This window comes from Takifugu rubripes, chromosome 18 (genome assembly GCF_901000725.2).
Source record: "Takifugu rubripes chromosome 18, fTakRub1.2, whole genome shotgun sequence".
In the NCBI taxonomy this organism is placed as follows: Eukaryota; Metazoa; Chordata; class Actinopteri; order Tetraodontiformes; family Tetraodontidae; genus Takifugu; species Takifugu rubripes.
This window is the reverse complement of record NC_042302.1, coordinates 6,345,254-6,369,430: the sequence shown is the minus strand read 5'-3', so window position 1 is coordinate 6,369,430 and position 24,177 is coordinate 6,345,254. Positions and strand designations below refer to the sequence as shown.

The window sequence follows — 24,177 nt, the reverse complement described above, 5'->3', positions numbered from 1 at the left end:
TTAATAATGCTTGTTTGACATGAATTGCTCCCTGTATTGTACATATACTGTATATACTGTGATAACTGTGATAAGCATGTATGTGCATATACTGTAATGTCTCAGCTTGTTAGCATGCGCATCTGCATGTGTCCACGCACACATTGTTGTGTGTGCAGCTGCTAATGGCTTTTTTCCAGCCTAAAACATTATTTATTTAAGTTTTACTGAGCGTCCTGCACACACGCTCGGGCTGATGGTTTTGTGCTGAATGCTGTCGTGTTGTGTCTCGGAATAGAAAACGCTTTATTTATCTTCCTCTTACTCATCAGTTTCTGCTTCTTTTAAACCTCTCTGACGTTCTTTTTCATGCTTGTCTCCCTTTTTCCTATCCTTGACTCCTTCTTACAGCTCTTACGCGTTGAACACAACCCAACACACGGCTTCGTTTTTACTGGAGTGCGCGTGCGTTATTGTGTGTGTGTGCGCGCGTACATGAAGGATGGTTTTTAAAAATGCATATATTCCATAAGACGCAGAAGGAAACAGAGCGTGGTGAAAAGAGAAAAATGCAGCCTGTGTGTGTTGTGTCAGTTGGGTTGACATCTGATCTTGCTGAGTATGGTAAAGAAGAAAGTGCTGAAAGTCCTCTGTGTGTGGGGGATCCTCTCTCTCTTTCTGTGTGTGTGTGCGTGTGTATGTGTGTGTGTGTTTTGTGGCCTGTATGTCCTCATTTCTGTGTGGGTGGTAAGAGGAGGGAGAAAGGGAATAGGGTGTGTGTGAGTGCACTTAGTTTAAGTGTCAGCATGCCTTGGTTTGTGTATGTGTGTGTGTGTGTGTGTGTGTGTGTGTGTCTGAGACAGGCAGGGAGAAAAGAGGGGGAGTCAAAGTGAAACAGAGGATGAGAGATGGATGCCAGCGAAGCTGATGATAAGGAAAAGAAGACGAGGGAAACAAGCTGATAAGGTAACCAGAAACATGAACTCTACATGCAAAATATCAAAAGTAGCTACTTTTAACTGCTCTGTATCACTTCCTGATGCTCACTGCCAAGGAAGGCTGTCTTATTTACCTCTGTCTCCACTCTCCGCCGTGTCCTTGTCTTTGCTTTATGTTTCATGAGTTTTGTCCTCACCGTGGGGTACATCAATAAACATGCATATCCCTGAAGAAAATCTATCAATATTTCATTCCGTAACTGCTGAAAATGCATCACGGACCAGCGAGCGAGGAGGAAGGCGGGCGAGGGAAGAGGTGCTGGGGGAACAAATGAACACGCGCCGCCCCGTAAGCGGGAGAAGGAGCAGGTTAGCAAAGCTGTGCTTATTTTAGCAGTTTATACAGTGAGCTGGTGGCTGGAAATGCTGTTTTCCTGAATAAATGATGCAGACGGGCTGAGGCGGAGCTGTTGTTCCAAGTTTGGAGCCCATGGAGGCGTGTAAATGTGTAAAAATAGCGAATAAAGGATACCAAAACACAACAGACGAGATCATCCTCTCTAAATCCTGAAGCCCATTTACTCAGCAACTGACACATCGACTCATAGAAGCAACAGTTTGCGCCAGCAGCCCCTGAACGTCTCGTAGTCTGCGTTACTATGGCGCTGACGCCGGACTTCAATTACAGCTCAGATCCGCTGGCCACACACAGTACAGACAGGCCTATTGATTTTTGTGGTAACAGTGTCCTGTCACAGCTACCGTGACCTCCCCTCCCCTACCTCACCCACCTCCTCTCTTTCTATACATGTGTAAATGTGACACATGACACCTCTCACCTCCCCCTCGCATCTCCGCACCCCCTTTTCTCACCAGCTCATTATTATTATCTCGACTTCCCATTCTCATGCTGCTACGCCCTCCTTCTCTCTCCTCAGATGCTCATTTTCTGCTCTCCTCCCTCCCTCACACCTTGCTCTCGCTCCTGACTCCCTTCAAACGTGTATCGCCTCACTCCCCTTTTCTCTTTAAGGACTGTTGTCAGAGAGAAAGCTGTTTTCTAAATGGTTCTGAGGGCTGTTTGGGTGAGGGGGGGTTGTTTTACTGGGGCCACGAAGGCGATACAAGGCTACATTAGGAGGTTTTTAAAAAAAAAAAGAGGACAAATACAAGAATGTCTCACCATTCCCTGGAGAGCCAGGCTGGGGAAGAAACAGAGACTTCCTGCTGTGTTTAGAAGCTTTGGCAATGCTGCTCGGCAGTAATGCCAATACGTAAACAGAAAAGAACAAGAGCGATGGGTGTGTGGGGGGGGCAGATATGAAGAGGAACAAATAGACCAAAGTAAATTCACTAAGGCAGAACAAGGCTTAAAGCACAAGGTTGGTCTGTTTAAAGAGCGATCAGAGTGTTGCTAAAGAGCATATTTGTACTCTGAACCCTTGTTTTATAGGGCTCAGGTGACCCCATGACCCCTGAGTCATGTCGATCGGGTCTAAATCCAATAATCTTCTGAGTTAGATATCACATATGTAGCAGAGGTGTGAGCCACAGAATCATTTTGCACATCATCTCGTGCACAGGACGGGTTAAAATGTACACGGGTGTTCTCCCCCCGCCTCCCTCCCTACACTTCTTCCTCTACTTGAGACAAGAGCTCCTCCATTCCCTGAATTCCTCTGACATTCTGGCTTTGCCTCTGCCTCGCTCCACATCAGCATCACCTCCTCCCGTTCAGCCTATGGAAGTGGTGCTATTCACCTCTATCCTCTTCCTCATTTGCTTTCTCTCTCTCTCTCAGCTCTCTCCTTCACCCGCTGGCTCCCTCCCTCCTCCTTCTCTCTTTCCCAGCATGCTCCAGTAGGCCGATGAAGGCAGGGGGCTCGCCTGAACCCTCCACCCCCAGCAGGGGCCCTCCAGCTCAGCCTTGCTGGCTGGCAGGCTCCCTGGCACACCTCCAGCACACACACATACACAAACCTCTACTACGCAACACACACACACACACACACACACACACACACACACACACACACACACACACACACACACACACACACACACACAGAGTTTTCTTTCCCTTTCCCTGTCTCTTTCAGGATTACAGTGTTTTGCTCCATTCTCTTTCTTTCTCCCTCAGAATTTAATTAAATTTTAAATGACGGTCTGATGTTTATCGTTCTTGTTTCGTGCTACAAGGTTCCTTCTTTACTGTACACAAGACCTGGACATTTTGCAGGAAGAATAGTTTGAGACTGTTGTGGGAGTTTTCTGTTTCCAAAATACAACAGAACCTCCTGCATAGCTCCCAAAAAGGGCCTCTATCATGTACTGTATATTCATTGTAAATAGGCAATTTTTATATTTAATTCATGATGTTGGCTGTATGTTCTTGACATAAAACTTTTACTTTTTGCCACAATAGTGCGTCCCATTATATAAGTATAATGGAACATGAAGAGAGCAGAAAGTTGTGGCCTCGGAGAGAAAGAGAGAAAAAAAAGAGAGAGGCCCTCAGTAATTTGGTATTTCCTTTTTAGATAGCGGGTGGTGGGTAGGAATTACCCTCACTTTTACTATGAAATGCACATGACTCTAATGACCCTTACATCCAGACCAACACGGTCCCATGGATGGATGGATGGATGGATGGATGGATGGATGGATGGATGGATGGATGGATGGATGGATGGATGGATGGATGGATGGATGGATGGATGGATGGATGGATGGATGGATGGATGGATGGATGGATGGATGGATGGATGGATGGATAGATAGATAGATAGATAGATAGATAGATAGATAGATAGATAGATAGATAGATAGATAGATAGATATGGAAATTCAACTGGAGGTTAGACCTTCAGGCTCCTTGGCAGAGAGACAAAGAGAGGGAGGGAGAGAGAGAGAGAGAGAGAGAGAAAATTCATATGCAGCTGATTCAGCAGCTATTCGCTTGCGTGACTACTGCAGATGCAGGAATGAAACGGAAGCAGGAAATTCTTTTGGAATATGGATAACTGGAAAAAGCCAAACAAGATATGGTTGCAAGATCAGATAGTCCAATCGAGGAAGTGTGTGTGTGTGTGTGTGTGTGTGTGTGTGTGTGTGGGGGGGGGGGGGGCAGCACACTGATGACTCTTTTTCAGCAACAGCTGAGGATGTTACTGTGTCTCCAGAGTGTCTCTCCAACAAACGCGTATGCTAACGCGCATGGATCTGACCTTGCTCATGGCAGCTGTTGACGTCACTCTGTAACACACACACACACACACACACACACACACACACACACAGAAACCCACATCCTTGCTATGGTTAATCATGATGGAGAGGGTAGTATTTGGACCCAGTATTTGTCTCCACTCAGAGTCTCGAATCGGCCTAGTCGCCACCCACGGAGCTAATATATGGACAGTCTGACGGTTCAGAGTCCGTATGACGGGTCAACCACACGGACATGATGGTCGCGCTCGTAACTTTCATGATCGTGGTCCAAAAACGGTGGCCCGGGCCGGCGAGCGTGGTCTGCCAATGTTTGATTAACCTCTCCCTCTTCACCTGTGTCAGGATTTGGCAGCTTACACGCGAGCATTTCCAACAGGAGGGATGAATCAGACTAAATTTCATCCAAGGAAAAAAGCGGTTTAGCCCAGCGTGCAGCCTTCTTAATTTAGCCACGACAATCACGACTACAAATAGATACATATTTTTTCAAATGGCTGGAAGTTAAAAGAACAGGAACAAAATTAGACGGCATTCAAGGAACACGGCAGGGTTTTGGTAAAGCAGAGTCCCACCGCTGCTCCATCTATCTCTATCTACCTGATAGATGAGTGGATGGACTGATGGAAAGACAGATAGGTGAGCGATGGATGGAGGGGGTTGACGGCTTTGATCCTCCCACCAGAAATAATCAACAAAGCCCTGCAGCAGGCCAGCCAGACCTAAATGTGTGCGTGGGCGTGTGCGCGCACGCGTGTGTATGTGTGTGTGTGTGTGTCTGTGCCGCAGGGTTTTCTGGCAACATGCCAAGACCAGCTCCCACCAGGAGAGAGATCAAAGACTCTCTCTCTCTCTTTCTCTATCGACCTCACTCTCTCATATTTCTCACACTCCTTTCTCCCCCCCCCCCCCCCCCCCCCTCCCCCATCTCCCTCCCTCCCTCCTCAAAAACACTCGTTATTTCTTCTTTTCTTGATTTCTTCAACCCTCTTTTTTCACCTGAGGGCAGAGCAGTAAGAACGCTTTCCTATGCAAAACAGGAAAACAGAAGTGGAAGGAGGGATGATGGCACACACACACACACACACACACACACACACACACACACACACACACACACACACACCTGCCATAACAATTGCTCCCATGACGACCTGGTAACCAGGAAGGCTTTGATGTACAGGTCAATAGCTTTGTTCTGAGTGTGCGTGCGCATACTTGTCTCTCTTTAAAATGAACACGTCTCATTAGAACATTTAAAATGTAGACATGCTCAGACTGAATTAGCCCGAAACGCCGAGCAGCTGCTGTTTCAAATGAAAAGTCTTAGCTCTCGCTAAAATGTGCTGTTTCAGAATAAAGTGCTGCGGTTCTCCTCCTCACATGATCCCTTTACGCCCAAACAGCACGGGTTTGTTTCACCAAAGGTGACTTTTTCCCACCAAAAAAGCCAGAAATTTTGGTTTCCTGGAGCTTTTGCCATCAATGTCGCTAAATTAGCCAAATCACAATAATGAGCTCGGACAACGCTGTGGAATAAGGCGGAACCAGACAGAAGAGTGTGAGCTTAGAGAAGGGCAACGTAAATCCACAGCTGTTTCAAGACTGATAAGTAGGACCCAGAAAAAAAGGATAAATAATGATCCATAATAACGAGGTAAAGCAGTATATACATAAACGTCTCGCAGCATCGCTGTACTTGCTGATGTTTGTGATTCATCAGGCACATCTGCCCCCCCCCCCCCCCCCGCCCCCCCCCCCCGTCTGTTCTCTGCAGACACCTCCTCAGCTAAATATTGAAAAATGGTAATTTAATCGTGGAATCGTGCTCCTTTTCTGCAGAGACCCACAAAGTGCGGCACAAACGAGCCCCGTTCCAGTCTGGAATGAAAGAAAACTGGGATGCGGAGTTTAACTTTCCCTCCATCTCTCCCTCATCCATCCCTCATTTCATGCCACGCGACCATATTTTCTCCTTGTCCGCCTGTCTTTCTGATGTAAATGAGCACCTAATCCCGTCCACACAATCCCAATCAATTCCCTCTCTCACCGTGCTGTCTGTTTAGCTCTGTCAGTCTCCTTTCTCTCTCTCCGCATCCCCTCCTTCTGTCCATCCCTACTGCACTTCTCCATCCCTCCGCCGTCGTTCCTCCCTCCTTCCTTCACTCTCTCTCTCCCCCTCACTAGAGCGGTAGTCATTCTACTTATAGCCCCACCATAAATCAACCTGTCATTCTCCGTCATGCTCTCTGGATCTCACTTGGTCTCACACACACGCGTGCACACACACACACACACGCATGCACACACATATGCTTAAAACACACAAATGCTGATGCTTACAAGATGGACAAAAACAAATACAAACACACATATGTAAGACAAGTCGACTGTCTCTCCACTCCAGATTGATTGAGTGGGCGGGTGAAACATTAAGGGAAAAAGAGATGTAGATGAAGTCAAGGGGAAGATGCAGCACACACACACACACACACACGCACACACACACACACACACACACGCACACACGCACACAGAATTCACCTCATCCCATCACCTCATCCCATCTTTTGAAATCAATTCTGTGTAACTTGAGATTCAATTTGATAAATATATTTGCATGTAATTATTTATGAGAGCCACCCGGGTCAGCTGTACTCTGACTACGGTGGTGGCGACAGTGAAAGACAATTATATTAAAACTGGGTCTTGATATCAGTCACAAATCTTCACTGCATTCTAACCAAAGCTGATGCTTTTCATCCATCAAAAGAACATTTGGATGATTATGATTATGTTCTTTTTGAGTATTAGTGTATGAAAATGTATGTTATCCTGCTGATTTTAATTTAAAAAACCCCAAAAGTGCTTATAAGCATAGTTCTGCACCTTAACAATTGTGAAAAATGAGCAGCTTCTTCGTCTCTTCTCTGCCCACTTCTGACTCTTCCTCCCAGAACTCTCCATGACCGATGCAAGAGCCTCATAAAGACCCTGAGGAGTCAGAGGATTTCATGGATCTTTGTGCGTGTGTGTGAGAGAGTGTGTTCAATGGACTCTGTGGAAGACAAGACAAGAAGCACGCACGCACACACACACACACACGGTAGCAGAAAAGCACCACTTACTGTTGTGCCAAATAGTTCCTGCGTCAGTAAAGTTGCAGAGGACTGAAACTGTTTCTGACCAATCACAGCCTGAGGTTTGGATGATGAAATCAAAAAACAATAATTAAACTCTGGCTTTTTGCAGTCCACAGGTTTATAAGTGCTAATTGTAAAGATAGAATGCCAAACAATATGATAAGAGTTTGCAGTTCCAGTTTGGAGAATAATGGTGGTAGATGGATATTTTATTAAAGATATTTAGTAAAAAAAACAAAAACAAACCCAAAACAATAAACATGTTTTAAAATCCGTTTCTGCAGAGGGAGCCAACGGGGAAGGAAAGATGAGTGATAAATTTAGAGTTTCTGTTTGATGAATGCGCCAGTGTGTTGCTTGTAGAACACGCATAGATATAGATCGGTATAGATTTTCAAGGTCGCATTCCAGGTTTTAAGGATGCATCTTATACAAGTCATCCTCTCTGCTGCTGCGCTCCACTGCACTCCTCCTCCGTCTCCTCCTCTGTATTCATCTCTCCTCCTCCCTTTATCTCACACGGCTGTCTTTCACACACGCACGCACACACACGCACACGCACACACGGACACACACACACACACACACGCGGTCTCCAGAGATGTGTCCCTTGCTCTGACCTCTCTCCCTCTCGTGGGAGAGATGGCTGGCTGTCTGCCTGGCTCTCTCTCTCCCTCCCTCTCTTGCTGCCTTGCACTTTCCACTATTCCTCTTTCTTGTTCTCCTTTCTGCATCTCTCCATCTATTGATCTATCTTTTTAATCTCCTTTTGTCTAACCCTCTTCTCTCTTATCCTCTCTGTTGCATGTCTCCCCTGCTTCAGCGGACTCTTATCTCTCCATCCTCTCCACTCGATTCTCAGCGTCTCAGCTTTCTTCCCTTTGCTTTCTTCTGTTTTAAACCCTCTTTTTCCCCTTCTCTCTTTTCTTTCTCTCCTTTACTATTTATTTCTATGCTGTCTGGGTCTTGGCAGGGCTCTGCCTGAGGCTACTTGCCCAGCTCATGCTGCAATGTGTCTGGGCATGGTGCCCACAGAGGGATGGGCAAAGCTGGTGGATGTGTGTGTGTGTATGTGTGTGTGCGTGTTGTGAGGAGAGTAAGAGAGACTAAAAAGACCGATAGAAAAAGGGAGAAGTGTTGAGTCATGGTTTGCTGGCTAGAATATGAGTGTGTAAGAGAGAGAGGAGGTTTGTTTTTCCTCGGTTCCAGTAAGTTGTGTAAAAAGGAACGATGCTCACAAAAGAACAATTCTTCGGTCAGAGTTTTTAATGATTGAAATACCTGTTAGCAATCGGACAACATGCACGGGGTGAATAGGGAGGAAACGTTAAAGGACGGCAGAATAGATGTGTAACGAAGGTCAGAACGCAAAACCTAATGGCGCCGTTATTAATCTCAGTTGCAGAAAATGCGCTTGTGGTTCTATCAGCATCAGCACAACTCGAACCCGTCTATTCCCCTGCTGGTTGCTAATGGTGCAGCCCCGCTGGAGTGGAAGCCAATGGACTGGACCCAACCATGCATGGTGGGATGTGGGGAGGGAGGAGAGGAGGGTGGGTTGGGGGGCGCGTGGTCAGACAGCGAGAATGTGGCGGCGTTCTGTGCTTTGTTAAATTAATGTGCTGGAAACAACCCAAACTCTGCTCACTCAGACCCCTCTTCCTCTAGTTCTCCCCCCTTTTCTGTGCTCCTTCTCCTCCTCTCTACCTGCTCCCTTCTTCCTCTCATCACTCCATCTCCTGTCAGTCTGTCGCTGGTCAGTTTCAGGGAGGCAGCGCCCTCTGTCTGTGTCAAGACTCACTGCAAGAGCATGTTCCATAGTCCCCCCAAAAAAGGTTTAAAACAAAACACCCTGAAAAAAAAACACAACAAAAATCATGACAAACGAATCACATCTGCCTCCATTTAACGGCACTTTGGCCAAATTCAACATGTTCTCACCACAAAAACTCCCTCATAAAATGTAAAATGTTTACCACCAATATGGCACTCATAGAGTATCATCATATATTCAAGATAAAACACTTTGACACCATGAAATGTCCTGTTTGACCTTGTTAAAAGTAGCTGTTCTCACACGCGGGCGTGCGCTGTAAACACCGCAATGATGATTTACACTGAGAGTGTCCTGCTGTCGCTGCACCGTGCCAACAAAACGCCCTTGCAGGCGACACATCCCCGTGCATTTGGGAATGAATAACGGCGCTCTCGTCGAGATTCAGGCGGCGTGCAGGTTTGACAGACGACACAGTTGCTGATGTGAAATATGCGGCGCTCTGCGTGTTAAAATATGCAGGATGAAATTCAGAGGATGTGTTTTTAACCCTTTCGTGTTGATTCTGCGTACAGAATCGTTAAAAACTCAAGAGCTTCATGTAAAATGCAAAACATGATTCCTTTAGATATCATTTTAGAGGTTTTAAGGATGCGGGTGTTGTTGCTAAATTAGCACTACAATGCAAATTCACATTTTCTGCAAGGCTGCATCATGGTGGTCAGGTTCTTCTCAGCCCTTAATACAATTGAGCTGTACAGTACAACTGGATTTGAATTGGCAGCTTCCAAAAATGCTTACATCACTGGTTTAGTCCAGCGTTTATGGAACGGCACCGTGGCTGCAGGAGGGAGCAGCCCAGGACAGAGACGCCAACAGCCCTGTGGTTCACCAAAATAAGCTCATTTGGCAGCGAGCCCATATCTTTATCTTTTTTTAAAAACGCATTGCAGTTCTCAGAAGAAGCCAGGCTGGTTCAAAGGCAATTTTTATAAGAGTATATTTAAGACCATTGTCCATTTTTTTGTTGATAAGAGAGTACAAAAAGACCCCATGTTGAAAAAAGAATAGCAACAAAAGAATTAGTGACTGAAACAACAAACAGCAGCTAGACAGTATCAGGGATTTGCAATCAGAGACAAGATGGTGGGAATATATTTAATTTAGTGCACTCTCTCTCTCCCTCTTGTTCTCTCTCTCTCTTTTTATGTGTGTGCTGACACATTGGGGATTGCTTCTGTTGAAAAGCTGGTTGCAGAAAAACACACTCAGTAATTACCTAGAAAGAGCACCTGGGCACCAGGAATCTCATTATATTATAATCAAACCTTCAATGCACGAGTGGCAAGAAGACGAAGAAGGAGAGGAGGAGGGAGGCTGCAGGACGGGGAGAGGAAACAGATGCAATAATTAAACCTAAGGATTCTGAAAAAATATGCCTTATGCTCTTCTAATCATTTATTTCGGTGAATTTAATTCGCCACCCAATGCTTGAAAGCATTGACTTCTCATGTTTTTGACGTGGATCGCTGCGCTCCTTTGTAGTAGCCAACAGTGACCAGTAAGAGGCAATGTTTCCTCTCATCTGACCGACAAATTTGAACTTTCTGAACTCTTTTTGTTCTTTTTTGCTCTCTCTCTCTATCTCTCTCTCCGTATTTCTATGTCTCTCGCTCTCTCTACCTGAATTTTGATGAAAAGTCGCGGGGCCAAAACCTTTGGCCTCACAAAGACGATGGGACCACAGATTTGACTATGGAGGATAATTATGGCCAGTTTATTGTCGATATCTGAGACTCTGAGTCTAAAGACAAACTAATCTTATACATAAATCTTGAATTTGATTCGAGCCGCAAATGTTGACAGACACGTGACGTCTCAGTCTGGAGAAAGGAAAGTCCGAAGTCAGGGTTGTGGGTGCGAGCCCCAGGTTGAACAACTGGCACAGACACACGTGAAAATTAGTGTGTCTAAACTTCTCACCGTGTCATGAATAATTGTACTAATAAAGCGAGTTTATAAGCTTTTTGTAAGTTGGGTTTGTTGAGATGGAAATTTCTAATTCTATTTGTGTTTGTAGTAGAATAGATGGTGCAACAAAGTTGGAAGAAAAATCTCGTGGAGGCAAGCCCGGCTAGCTCAGTCGGTAGAGCATGAGACTCTTAATCTCAGGGTCGTGGGTTCGAGCCCCACGTTGGGCGCTGATCTTTTCCTCACAAGACAATCGACCCACTCAAATGCACAGCTGCTCCTGATGTGATCTGTGTCTGAGAAGCTTTCTTTAAAGAACTTCCAGTAGATTAAATAGCTGCTGGTGTAATTCATAGAAGTGATGAAGCTCAAAAATTATTATCTTTTTCTAACTAAAAATGCCGGTCGGGAAAGCGTGAGACTTTTAATCTTGGGTTTTGGGTTTGAGCCAACCTCTGGGGTGTTCCTTGAACATTTCATGCATTTATCGCTCTGAATGCATCATTAACTGATTCTGTCTGTCTGGGATCCAAAAGCACAACTGCAAATGCCCACTTTTACTGTCCTGTTGGGACTTATAACACGGCTCCCACATCTATATCGTACCCAATAAAGTATTTTTACTATAAGTGGTGGATGCGGCGGGCACAGAAGTGCTGACCACCACCACTGACCACTCGCACAGAGAGGCTAACATGCTTAAACTCCCGCCCGCAGACAGTCACACGCTTCCTGATCAAATATATTCTGGGAGTCGCTGCAACCAGCAAGTCTTTTCTCTGAGCTCCATCAAAATGACAGACGGCAGAATTCTTCTGTCACTGGATTAAAATAAAAAAAGTGACAATAATCAGTTAAAGCCGGTCATGGAAGGAGAAACTAGTCTAGAATCCAAACACATGCAAATAAGCTTCAAATTGGCCAATCAGAACAGAAAACTGGCTGCTTGAGGGGAGAGTCAACGAGCTCATCCCAGTCTCTTCAAAGGGATCATAATGTTTGTGTGTGTGTGTGTGTGTGTGTGTGTGTGTAAACCCTGAGTGCTCCCAGTGGCCCATACTACACACGCGACACACCAAGTCTCCCCTCTCCTCAGGTACTTAAAAGACACACTGTTGACACCAGTTTAACCTCTTTTATGCTAATTTTCACTTTCAGTCCTAAAGTATTGTCTCAGAACCTACAGGACACACTTAAGGATTACAACACGCCCTTGAGTGACCTTGAGGATCCATTGAAGCTTCCAGACGAACCATCTTCTCAAATATCTACACACTCACTGCCATTGCCCACTTCTCTAGGGACAGGACTCTTAAGCAGCACAGCTTTCCTCCCCAGTTAGACGACAGGCAGGGAAATGGAAAGTGGACAGTTATTAAGTGAAACAGAGGTGAAAAGGAAACAGGAGACGAAAAAACAAAAACAAAACAGCTGAAGCACCAATTGGCAGGTTCTGAGCTGTCACATGTCAACCAAAAGGTATTCCTTTCCAACCTTTCCAGCAGCATCCGAGGGGTGTTTGTGAAGGAACCGTGGTCGGTCACCATCATGACGACCAGCCATTACAGCCTTTAGGACCGGGCGTCATCAGAAGCCCCCCTTCCCCGTTAGGACCTCTGAAATTGTGGCGATCGCTCCATTTGAACTAATCTGATCTGCAGCTGCCACTGACCACCAACCGCCCGGAGGAGTCCTGGACACTCGTGCAGAAAACATGCACCGTTGCACCTTTTCTCAGACGCCACAGTCCAACAGCAATGCCGCCTCTCTGTGCTGTGTGTGTGTGTGTGTTTGTGCAATAGTTCTACCAAAAATAGTCCTGGTCTCCACCGCAAAGCGAGAGAACTGCCTTCATTTGGGCCGATTGAGTTGGCAGATCTCACACACACACACACACACACACACACACACACACACACACACACACACGCACACACGCACACACACACACACACACACACACACTTCATCACTGTCATAAGGCAGCCAAAGTCATGAAATAAGGCCATTCTGTAAGCAGACTGTGACAATGGAAACCAGTGGCGACAAACTATCAGGTTTTAAAAAGGATTAAAGTCCCAAAAATAGTAAAAATGTTCTTCCATGTTGGCTCAACCTGCTGCCGGGCAGACTCAGTGTACACCACAAATGTATGCATTTATGTTGGAGTGTTTTAAAATGTAAACCTCTCAGAACTTTTGAAACATTAAAAAACCAAAACCCTCTTACCTAGACTGATGAATGACGTTCTTTCTTCCGTAACCGTGCACCATTCGGAGCGCTCGAATCCCCCCCAAAACCCGCGGCTCTCAGTTCAGCTGTGCGACTACAAACATGTCGGAGTTTGTAACTTCTTAAAGGGCGGAAAAGCCCTTGATTGAACCCCCCCACGGCGTTCACCAGATTCCAACTTCGTGGACACGTCCAGAAATAAAAGTTCAATCACACGCACAAAATAGTCTCACATGCAACAGAAGTGGGAGCAGTCAAGAAAAAGTCCAGGTTCCTCCAAATAAAGTAATTACGGATTGTTGCGCACAGCTGTCCTCGGCAACAGGTGTCAGAAATAAATGCAGGGTTCCTCATCACAAATTTCCAAACACTCCTCAATTTATTGCAAGAGGGGGGGTGGGGAGCGGAGGGAGGGTGCTGTCCAAAGTTTTTACTCCGTCGAGTAGAAGCGAGAAGAGAGAGAGCGAAACAAAGGAGCTGCAGAAGTTCGCTGTGATTCTGAAGTTATGTGTGACGAATGTGATGTGAGAACTACCGGACAGCCCACCGGCGCAGAGAGGGACAGATGTTCCACACCAGGACAGACGGAAGTAAAAGTCTGCTCTTGCGTCACGGCCGGTTTTTTTTAAAGTAGGATTGAAGCAAATAAAGGTAAAGTAAAACGTATGTCAGGAGTGGGATTTGAACCCACGCCTCCATTCGGAGACCAGAATTCCCGGTTCATGATAGGAAGGATATCATCCTTGAGTCTGGCGCCTTAGACCGCTCGGCCATCCTGACTACGACGACACATTCGATCAGAACAAATAGGTTAATGAAGGGACATTAATATTAGAAGAGTAAAGAAGTCTAACTATAAGTTCAATACTATGGCCATCGGTTCGCAGTTGTCAGGATGGCCGAGTGGTCTAAGGCGCCAGACTCAAGGGGAAAACCTTCCACTTAAATGGGGATTTCTGGTCTCCGAATGGAGGCGTGGGTTCAAATCCCACTTCTGACAATGCTTTTATCGACATATATGTGCGACAACTCTCTTCCTTACAGTCTCTATATTTCTTACTTTTGACTTACTAATTTGTACACGCACTCTTTAAAAAGCATATTTATCTACAGAAATGGCGAGAAGTATAGTGAGGGTGGCGAGTGGCGACACCCGCGTGATTGCGTCATATCTATGCGACACCTGATCGGCATCAGCAGCAAACAGTGAGAAGCTTTTTGTCGAAGTTCGCAATTGTTTTGACTTTACTTTGTGCCATTCGTGTCATGTCTCACGAATTCTATTAATAGTTAACGTGTCTTACAAAACGTCTTCCAAACTACAAAAAAATAACTAACGAAAAAGTAGTGTCAGGAGTGGGATTTGAACCCACGCCTCCATCTGGAGACCAGAACACCCATTAACCTGCCGGGGAAGGATTGATCCTTGAGTCTGGCGCCTTAGACCGCTCGGCCATCCTGACGACACGTTCTAGCTTATTTTATCCGTCTGGCTATCACCGATCCCGGAGACACGACACAGGGTTCGGTGTCGGCACAGCTGTCGAAAAACGTGCAAAAGGCTGAGACAATGGCGTCCGAGTGAATCAAAGTGGAACTGATTTATCTGAAGTAAAACACAAACACATTTTAAAGTGCACATGAAAACTGCCCCATCCTTGGTTGGGCATCCTTATCTGGATGCCATAAAAGCAGCAGATAATGTCCTCTCCTTTGTTTCCTCTTTAGATTCTCTTTTAAAATGTTTAGACAAGCCTTCTTGGTTGAAGTTTGCAAATTTCTTGTTCTACAACCCTAAACCGAGACATGAGGATGATGAAGTGATGCCTCCTTCCCCGCTCAACCTTCTCTGTCACATAAATCAGCCAGTCATACATGCGTGTCTCTTCCTCCTCCTGCTCCGTCCATCCCTCCTGTCTCCCTCCACTGCCTTTTATTACCACGGTCGATGGAGAAAGCAGAGCAGCTTCAGGTACCGACCCGGACGCGTCGCCACATGTGACAGTGACTATTGAGTTGATTTTTATTACGTGACTAGCAGGAATGAGTCTAATGACCTGACCAGACATGTCCCCAGGTGGAGGTTAAAGGTCAGGTCAGGGCCTCAGTACAAGATCAGATGGATCAGATTTTCTAGTTAGATAGTTCAAACATTGTTGACCTGTGGTCATATCAGAAGGGTGAACATGAAGGAGAGGTGCGTGCATGTAATTGTGCGTGAAATCATGTGTTCCTGCAATAAATAAATTCAAAATGACAAGAAAAAGAGTGTCCAATTCTTGAACTTTGCCCTGCATTGAAAAGTACATTTAGGCCCAATATGTCTGCATTTTACAGAGCTCTATTAAGTAATTGTTTATTATTTCTTTAGTATAAATGTTCATTATTTGAGCTATCTCCATATGGCAGCTTGTGTTTTAATTAAAGTATTGAATTTCAGTAAATCAGCTCCCAAATGCCTGAATTGAGACAAAAAGTGGAATAGGATGAGGAATAATATGGTGGGTGGAAAGGAATATAAACATAAAGTGACAAGATAAGCAGCAGAGTTTAGTCTGTGTGTGATAGCGCACGAGGGAAAAGAATAAAAGGAAGGTTCTTGCTGTTATCCTTGCGATTGGTCTCATAAAATGTATGTTTGTTGAAAAAAAGAAGCCCAGACTTCTCCAGTCTTACAGAGGCCAACGAAAACAAAGATAACGCGTAAAATAAAGACAAATTCATGTTTTATTCCATTCTCTCATTCCAATCCTCGATAAACGACGTCAGCATTCCCAAATATTGTCCGTAATAACATAAGTTACTGAATTTTCCACATAAGCTCTGTTCATTCCATATCAGACATACATTTCATGATTGTTAAAGCTTTTCGATCAGCTTCTCGCAGGTTCCATTCAGGGAAACCTGCTCTGGAAAACCTTAAAAAACAGGCTGAGGGTCAACATGGAAACTTTGCTTTGATCTGCTCGTCCTTTACACCCGTCGTTTTCCCAACTTGATCGAGTACAGACGCAAAACTGAGTCTACAGTTTGGTGTAGATCCGCGCGCTGAAGGGCACCTTTATCAGCGGAGGACGCGTATTCAGATATACGACCGCCTGTTCTGTACAGACACAACTTAAAAGGGATCAAAGAGAGCGCGATGTGAATGTAGTCCATTCACAAAAAACCATCTTAACGTCAGGTGTAAAGGAGCGCGAGTTCCCATCGGACCAGTTGCATCTGGGAATGTCACTCATGGATTCCATACGGCGCAAAGAATTAAAAGCTTAAAGGAAAAAAAAGAGAGGGCCTTTTGATGGAAGCGGCGAGTCTTCAGTGTTGTGTTACGCTCAAGCTGTCAGCGCTGTGGGAAACGCGGACCCGTGTCAGTTCCATCGTAAATTACAGAACAAAAAAATCATTCAGACAAAAACGTTCCCGGCGGACACGTAAACTCATGCAGGTGAAATATAGGATCCCGACAACAGCCTCCTGCTTGTGGAGCACATCTTTCAAATCACAGAAGAAAATATTTCGACAGGTTACGCAACATACCGACCTTTACACGACAACATGGTCAATTAAAACAAGATTTCTAGAATATATATTAAAAATATAGAGCGATACTTTTATGTTTCCCTCCCTCCTGGATAAAAATGCAGAAAGGAGAAACTAAAGGGATTGTCACAGAAGCATTTGTTGATTTTTAATAATAAAGGGAGAAATGCGAGATTTACCGTCTCTCTGCCCATTTAAAATCCGCTCTCCATACATCTAACACTAGTTTACTGCTCAACGTTGGGTCTTTTGTCAAATACGAGACAAAAATCACAAATGAAGTATAGCAGCGAAATGATGTGGAGAATCAAAGGCAGCTGAAACGAACACAAATTTGTGTCTGAACTGATCAAATAATATAGTAACAGTCTGGCATCAGAAGCAATGTGGCCACCTCAGCTCCCTCCCAGCCTTTTTTAATACAGTTTGAAAGAATTTTTCCCTCCATAAAACACATGAAGTCATGATTGCAAATCCAACTGCCACTTAAGGGGTGTCACAGATGGTATAGTGAGGCCCGCTGGAAAATACGTGTTCAACTTATCAGAAAACATTCAAAACTCTTCCAATTAACTCACGCAACCGCCAAGCATGGTGGGCCGAGACGTGTCCTTCAGCCGGCGTTCGGCTGGAGGACGCGTCTCAGGTAGTTTTAGATGAGTGAAGGTGAAATACTTGGTAACTCTTAAACATTTGCTTGTTGCTAGCAGTTGTGTAGCAGTGCGTGTGTGTCAGCAGCTGTCTTCCAGAGCGTTGACCACTTGTTCCAAAATATCTGGGCATCGGTCGGCGATCTGCTGCAGGACCTGGTTGGCGTACTCCTGAAGCTCCGCCCCCTCCCTTTCGCACAAGGCTAACTCCGCTTCCAGCTAGAAGAGAGGAAAGCAGGGCTTTTATCTCATGAGAAAAGCAACGCGGCAAAGACACAGGTTAAAAGCAACAAATAAAACAAAGCAAATGAGATATTCTGGCGAAACTCAACATGTAATAACCCTTTTATTAGTTATGTAATAGGCAACTCAGATTAGCTTTTGGATTCCGCGCCATTGGTGTGGTGACGGGACATGAAGGAAAGAACGACAATCACCGTGTTGGAGCTCACACGCACACACACACACACACACACACACACATATAAATGTCCCACTGTAATCTAAAAACACCACAAAGTCGTTCTTAATGCCCAGACCAAGTGGAACATTTCTTTGAGGGGGCGCTGATGCTATTTTCTTTGGCGGCGGACGGGTTGAGAAATCAAATCCGACCGTCTTAATGACCAATACATCTGTATCAATAAGGGCTGCGCTCAAGCCCTCGTGTAACACAAGAGTGTGGTTATATCTGTGTGTGAATGTGTGTTTTAGAGACCCGGGTCAGATAGTGGCAAAATATTTTCTATTTAACCTCTTCCCTCTTCTCATCTCTCCGCCAGAAAACCCCTCTGTAGGTCCTCCTTTTTTAATACAATAGCTTAATTCATGCGTAAAACTGCAAGAGAGTAAAAACAAAGCTAACGATTCCTGAAAGTCTGACCCATAAATCACTTATAAATAGATCATCTATTATTTGCCTCCTAGCCGCTGTCTCTAATGATGTTCCAAGTTTAAAGTGTTCGCACATTTCTGGCAACGGTTGGGTTTCCTGTCCTTCCCTGACGCTCACAACATTAATTATCTTTACAAGAGGCCGTCATTTGGAATTTTGGTTTGAGTAAACTGACGCGCTTCCTACGTGCCACCGCTGTTTGCAGGTACTTGAAAGGTAATGGCTGTGCCGCTTCGCTGCAGTCGCCCAGAAAAAACACGGCTGTAAAGATAAAAGGTGTGAGATAGCCGGGGAGAGATAAACGCTCCGGAGCGTCTGCTGTCTTCCATCTGCAGGGTTTGGACCTGCACCGCGGAAGGAAAGAGCCAAAATAGGTCAAATACAGGAAGACGAGGACCAAAAAGGGTCAGAAGTGGTGCGAACCCAGTAAATATATGTGGTGGTTTAGTGTGTGAGGTTAGGAGATGTTCTACAGGGCGGATTTTTATCGGGATTGTGGCGTCCGAGGCCGGCGTGTTGCAAGCGCTCCCTATCTTATAGTGAGTGACAGAGAGAATTGTGGGAAAGCGGAGAGATAGAAGTGCAAGAGATCGAAAAGACAAACAGAAAAGAAAGGGGCCAGGAGAGGGCCGGTGGGTCGAAGATGATTTTTACTGCAGCCATTAAAGCTCCATTATGGTGATGGATCATTATCTGCCTTATCGAGGGTTTGGCCTGCACAAATGGACACACTCGGAGCCTCACGTTTGTGAACAAACACGTGTGTGTACATTCACACACAGGTTATCAGCCTGACAATGAGTTATGTGTGTGTGTGTGTGTGTGTGTGTGTGTGTGACCCCCCCCCCCCCGACACAGATTGCAGGGCCTGAACTTCTTGCCCAGGAATGCTAATGTTTTCCAAAGAAGCCGTAACTCAGCAGAGAGAGAGAGAGAGAGGACAGAATAAAGGACAAACAGGAAGGAGACAAACACCAGCATGATCAGCATTAGTTTAGATGTCAACTATTGGACTCTTAACCGCACGTAAGCTGCATTTTCTGCCTTTCACTGTGTCTTTACTTCTATAGGTTTTATGGCCTCTAAACATCAGGACAAAGTCTATACTGACTCTTATTGTCCCTGTCTCTTGTTAAACCATTGGGGTTATTATGGGTTGTATGTAAACGGCTTTAAAAGTGGGCTGGAGTGCCAGAGCTGAATGCCTGTGCAGCCCAGCTAACGAGCTGCACGGGGAATAGAGCTTAAGGATTTGTACCTTAAAAACTGCTCCTGGATGACCGAAATAAACCGGACTAAAGATAGGAAATAAATCAAAGCGATGAGGGTGCGGAGGGCACTTGGAATTTTTATCATCGTAGATTATTTAATCAGCCACCCTGACAATAGCTATACATCCATATTTACAGGCCGGGCCTCAGGGAGCAGACTCTTAAATGCCAACGCGTACCCCCACCCACCGTTTTACAGAAGTCTGTTAATTCTCTGACATTAATGTGGTGCAATAAGCTCATAAAGACCCTTGCTAAGGGTGGTCCTGCAGGAGCGAGCACACTGCACTAATGGCTGCAGAAATAAACAACAGGAACCATTCAGCGGGCCTGTGTGCAGCCTCCCAGTGTGGCAATCTGACGCGAGTGTGAGCGAATCAGGGTTAAAATGGAACAGTGGTGGTAATGATGGTGGAAAACTGAGAAGTTAAAACACCCTCTGGTGCCTCTGAACCCTCACTGCATGTCCACCATAGAGAATCTATGGGCAACAGATGAGTTGGCAGACACAAATCTACTGGAGTTCAGCCTAAATCATCTTTCAAGACCACTGCTGAGCAAATGAGGGAGAACTTTACATAAAACGAACTCCAGAACGGACCCATAATATCTAATATCACGTGACTATTTTGCCCGAAAACAAGAAGCACAATTTTTTTAAATATCATAGAGAAGCAGTAAATATTTCAAAATAATTTACTCCGTAGGAGTTGAGGAATTTGGAACAATTTAATATACTTGACAACCAGGAAATGTAAATTTTTGACCCAGGTCTTGGACAAGTTTCGTTTCGTTTTCTCCCGCTTATCCGGAAAGTCTTGGACAAGTGTTGTGGTTATATCATGATAAGCTGCCTGTCCGGCTGCTTCTCTGAACTACTGAACCAATCTCAACCCCTAATCAGCTGTGAGATTAGATTATTTTGACTCTAAAACTAACGGTGGAGACAGAGACAGTGGAGAACAATTATTCCCGTCCTTCCCTTTGACTGCAGACGACAGAGATGGAGATGCTGGAGAGCGAGGGGAGACAATGGAGAGACAACTTTACAAGCATGGAGGGGTCAGAAGGACAGAAATAGGCTGCAGAGAGAGGAGAACGATAGGAAGACAGAGGAAAGAAAGGACAAAAACCCGTTAAAAAGGATGGTGAAGACATTAAGCCTGGAGTCAGTAAATCATAAAAACCCAGCAGTTAGTCCATAATGACCAGTGTGTGTGTGTGTGTGTGTGTGTGGACATGAAATGGGCACCGAGGGCTCCACCGAGTGCACGTCTTCCTTTGTCTGTGGGTCTAATGGTCGTTGAGCACCTCCGAGTCGAATACAGAGAGAAAACAATCATCCTTGGAAGGAAGCAGCGCTGCTTAATGAGAGCCCACGGAGACCCCAGACCACAGCACATCACAAGCGGAGGCTCCTGATGACTCCCCGATCTGCACTTTCAACCTCCACCGTCTTCAGTCCGACCGTAGAGCTTCACGCTCGTGCAGGAAAATGCGCATTTTCTAAAAGACGCTCCCCAAAGCGGGCAAAGACGCGACAGGCGCCTCTTTAGCTTCTCCGTAAAAAAACGCGAGTTGATGCTGTATTTTCTTTTCTACGACTCCCGCCTCCGTTTTAGAGATTATCACAATAGCAATAATTACAGTGTGCACGTGTGTGACGCCCAGGGGAAGCAGGTACTATCATCCCGGTGGTAACGTCTCGGCCCCTCGCTCTGTTATCAGCTGTGATGTTTGAGTTGCAGCGCCACCTTTTCCTGTTTTTGTACAAGCTGTCAATCAAAAGTCACCCAATCACTGACCTTGAGGAACATCCGCCGTCACACACACACACATACACACACACACATTCCCTCTCTGTGGTCTACAAAGAAGGCCTGAATGAGCTTGGAGGTGCATGAATATTCTGATTCATCCACAAGTGGGAACGACTGCGACACCCTCGGCTTCGCTGCTAGCGTCTCTGCAAAATGGCCTCTAATGGCTGTCCGCCTCGGTTTGCTCTTCCTCATAAAAATTTCATGACGGCTCTTAGATCTTTATGATGTTGAATCTTGTTTTTCTGCTGTTTTCATAGCAGCGTGGATCCTGGGTTTTGGAGGGGAGTTTAAAGCCACCGCCGCTCCGGTTTGTTTTCTCATGTTGGACATCGTTTCTCTTATATCGTTTGGCTGAACAGACTCCTGGAAACCTGCTGCCTCTGCTGCCGGCCCAGAGAGAACGCACCCCCCCTTCCTCCCTGAGAAACCTTTTATTTGGAGATTACACTGAAACAACAATGGCAATTGAAGTCTGTAATTGTGTGGTATTTTGCTGCGCTGCAACGGCTCGCAGAGTTGTAAATATGCGGACTCGGTTTCGCTGAGGTTTCGCCAGTTTTAGTTGGCTGGAAACACCTGCAATCATTTAGAGGGAGCCGTTTTTCTGGTTTTAACAAATGCTGCCGAGGGTCACGGGCTGACAACTCGTGCTGAATTCACAAAAGGAGTCACATAAGACCCGGCTCTGCCAGTAACACAGAGCACGCTTTCAAAAGGGCCAAACGCACACAAAGCTGACGGCTTCTGCACGTAAGAGACAAGATAAAATAATGGCAAATGTCATATACCTTAACACCAAAGACCACAGAGAGGGCTGGGTGGGGGGTGGGGGAGGGTTCCTGTGTGCAGGAAACCAAGCCAGTTCTTTTCCGTGGTCATTACAGATGTCATTGAGCCATAAAGCTTATTATTATGACGATAGTATATAAAACAGCTCTTTTAGTAAAACCTCACTTTTGGAACGGGTCTTAATTTTTGCAGTTCAGTTGAGGACAAAGACACACACGGATACACATGCCCAGGAGGCAACGACCAGCAAATCCATCACATAAAACATCCCTTTTTTTTTCTCTTTCTGCGCAAAATTATGCCATCAAAGGCCCGATGAGACTTCTAAGCATCCCAAAGTTTCACTGAGGTCGGTCCAAATGGCTGTACAGAACAAATACCGGCGCGGTTTTGTGCTCAACACTTCAAATATTCCCTTAAATTACACGGCGGATCGATGTTTAGCTTCCTGTGTCAGCTGGGGGCCTTGAAGAGTGACACCAGTTATCTGTACTGGGAGGTGCCCAGCTGATAAATTCCTCATTTCCTGTTCTGTCTCCTCTAATCTGAGGACCAGCTTCTTTTTCAGGGCTAGAACTGACATTATTCGGGCCTCCAGTGGTCGCTCACGGTTACTGTGCCTTCAGGTTAGTGCATGTGTGGGAGCGGAACGTGCGGGACTATTTTAGCTTGATCCTGATGGCTTGACACAGCACCAGGCAGCTTCACAGAGCCAAAGAGAGGCTTGTAAAACACACAAAGACATGCACACACGCTCGCCACAAGACAGAGCGGAGGCTGGCACGCTGCGGCGTGGTCATTTCGAGGGAGCGCGCGTGCGAGCGCATGTGTGCATAAAGAGGCTCAGCCAGGGCGATGGTGACACACGATGAAGGGAAACGAGGAGCCCTGGGCCCTGAATGAAAGACGGGCTGTGTGTCTGCAATTGTGAGTAGGCCGGGTCGGGGTCCAGGGCAGACGCACGGCGCCGAGTGGCACTACCCAGCTATCGGTGGGTTTGGACGGAGAGCCCAAAAGATTCAAAATTATGATGTTGTTCGCAGAAGGTAATAAAAATGCTAAGAGTTGCTTAAACACCTACTCTGACATGGATTAACGAATGCCGAAAAATGACAAAATATGACGGAACGTTTCCAAGAGGCTCAATCCAGAGCGACAGAGACAAATAAAGAATAAAATTGCTACTATGTGTCGACACAACGTCTCGGGTTGTTGTCAGCTCGATGTGATTTGTGGTGGAGAACTGGTCGGAATGGACTGCTAAGATGTTTTCCCTCAGTTCTGGCCATTAAAAGTCAGTTTTGAAAGGTTTTCAACCCTTTTTTGACATTTAACAAACATCACAGGGACGTCGGCCAAAAGCATGAAATCTTTTAAGAAACGTGTGACATCAGCCCGCGTGATCAGAGCCCAAGCGTGGACTTCTTTCGGAGCGAAAATCTGGGCGCTAAAAAGCACGTAGGCTCCGTTACCATCGCCCGGACCATTTCTCTTTGTTTTAAATGCGTATTTAATTAAATGACAAGTGAATTTGTTATTTTCCGAGTTGATTTAAAAGGACACCATGCTGCGGTCTATCCAAAGTGCTCGGACGTGCGGACATTTCCCAGCATTAAGACGCACAATAGCTCTTTCATGAAGACTGTAGAGATCCGTAACCGCACACTCTGTCACATCGCTCTTTGAGCGCTCGTCTAGGGTTACGGCTTTTCAATGTATACCACATGTAGCAGCCACGTATTGCCTGATAGGTTTTCAATGTGGAGAGGGAAAGGAAGGCAGGGACAGTTTGGAATTTGTTTTTTTTGTTGAATAATATAGTGTTTATAATCTGTGCCTGACAACACAAGTTTATAACCATTACTAATGAGCTACAGCCTCGTTTCGCCTCACTTCTCTTTTTCTCCTCCCACACACGGTTGACAACTCTTTTGACAGTTAAAT

General features: G+C 45.6%; 2 protein-coding genes and 4 non-coding genes across 16 annotated transcripts in view; 2 read left to right on the top strand and 4 right to left on the bottom strand.

Annotated features, from left to right (window-relative positions):
* Positions 1-13,383, bottom strand: part of wnt5b (wingless-type MMTV integration site family, member 5b) — a 43,689-nt gene extending 30,306 nt beyond the window's left edge. For 2 of the 4 annotated variants that reach the window (XM_029825821.1, XM_029825824.1), the window contains exons 1-2: positions 13,263-13,349; positions 7,274-7,342 (exon numbers count right to left, since the gene is read on the bottom strand). The gene's annotated coding sequence lies outside the window, so the exon portion shown is untranslated. Of the gene's footprint in view, positions 1-7,273; positions 7,343-13,262 lie in introns of all 4 variants that reach the window. The other 2 variants (XM_003972808.3, XM_011613370.2) reach the window with 2 other exon arrangements.
* trnak-cuu (transfer RNA lysine (anticodon CUU)) lies at positions 11,191-11,263 on the top strand. Its single transcript has one exon. It is a non-coding gene; the product is annotated as a tRNA-Lys (tRNA).
* A 548-nt stretch (positions 13,384-13,931) lies between the features above and the next one.
* Positions 13,932-14,045, bottom strand: trnal-caa (transfer RNA leucine (anticodon CAA)). The gene is made up of 2 exons: positions 14,008-14,045; positions 13,932-13,977 (listed from the first exon to the last, which is right to left on the bottom strand). It is a non-coding gene; the product is annotated as a tRNA-Leu (tRNA).
* A 109-nt stretch (positions 14,046-14,154) lies between these two features.
* Positions 14,155-14,265, top strand: trnal-caa (transfer RNA leucine (anticodon CAA)). Its single transcript has 2 exons — positions 14,155-14,192; positions 14,220-14,265. It is a non-coding gene; the product is annotated as a tRNA-Leu (tRNA).
* Positions 14,266-14,613: 348 nt separating this feature from the next.
* On the bottom strand, positions 14,614-14,728 carry trnal-caa (transfer RNA leucine (anticodon CAA)). The gene is made up of 2 exons: positions 14,691-14,728; positions 14,614-14,659 (listed from the first exon to the last, which is right to left on the bottom strand). It is a non-coding gene; the product is annotated as a tRNA-Leu (tRNA).
* Positions 14,729-15,974: 1,246 nt separating this feature from the next.
* The window catches only part of LOC101063319 (ELKS/Rab6-interacting/CAST family member 1-like), a 63,880-nt gene continuing 55,677 nt past the window's right edge, over positions 15,975-24,177 (bottom strand). For 7 of the 8 annotated variants that reach the window (XM_029825814.1, XM_029825815.1, XM_029825817.1 and 4 more), the window contains one exon: positions 15,975-17,674. In XM_029825814.1, the coding sequence (XP_029681674.1) occupies positions 17,537-17,674 (138 nt within the window). In that variant the 3' untranslated portion in view covers positions 15,975-17,536. The remainder of the gene's footprint in view (positions 17,675-24,177) is intronic. The other variant, XR_003885788.1, reaches the window with a different exon arrangement.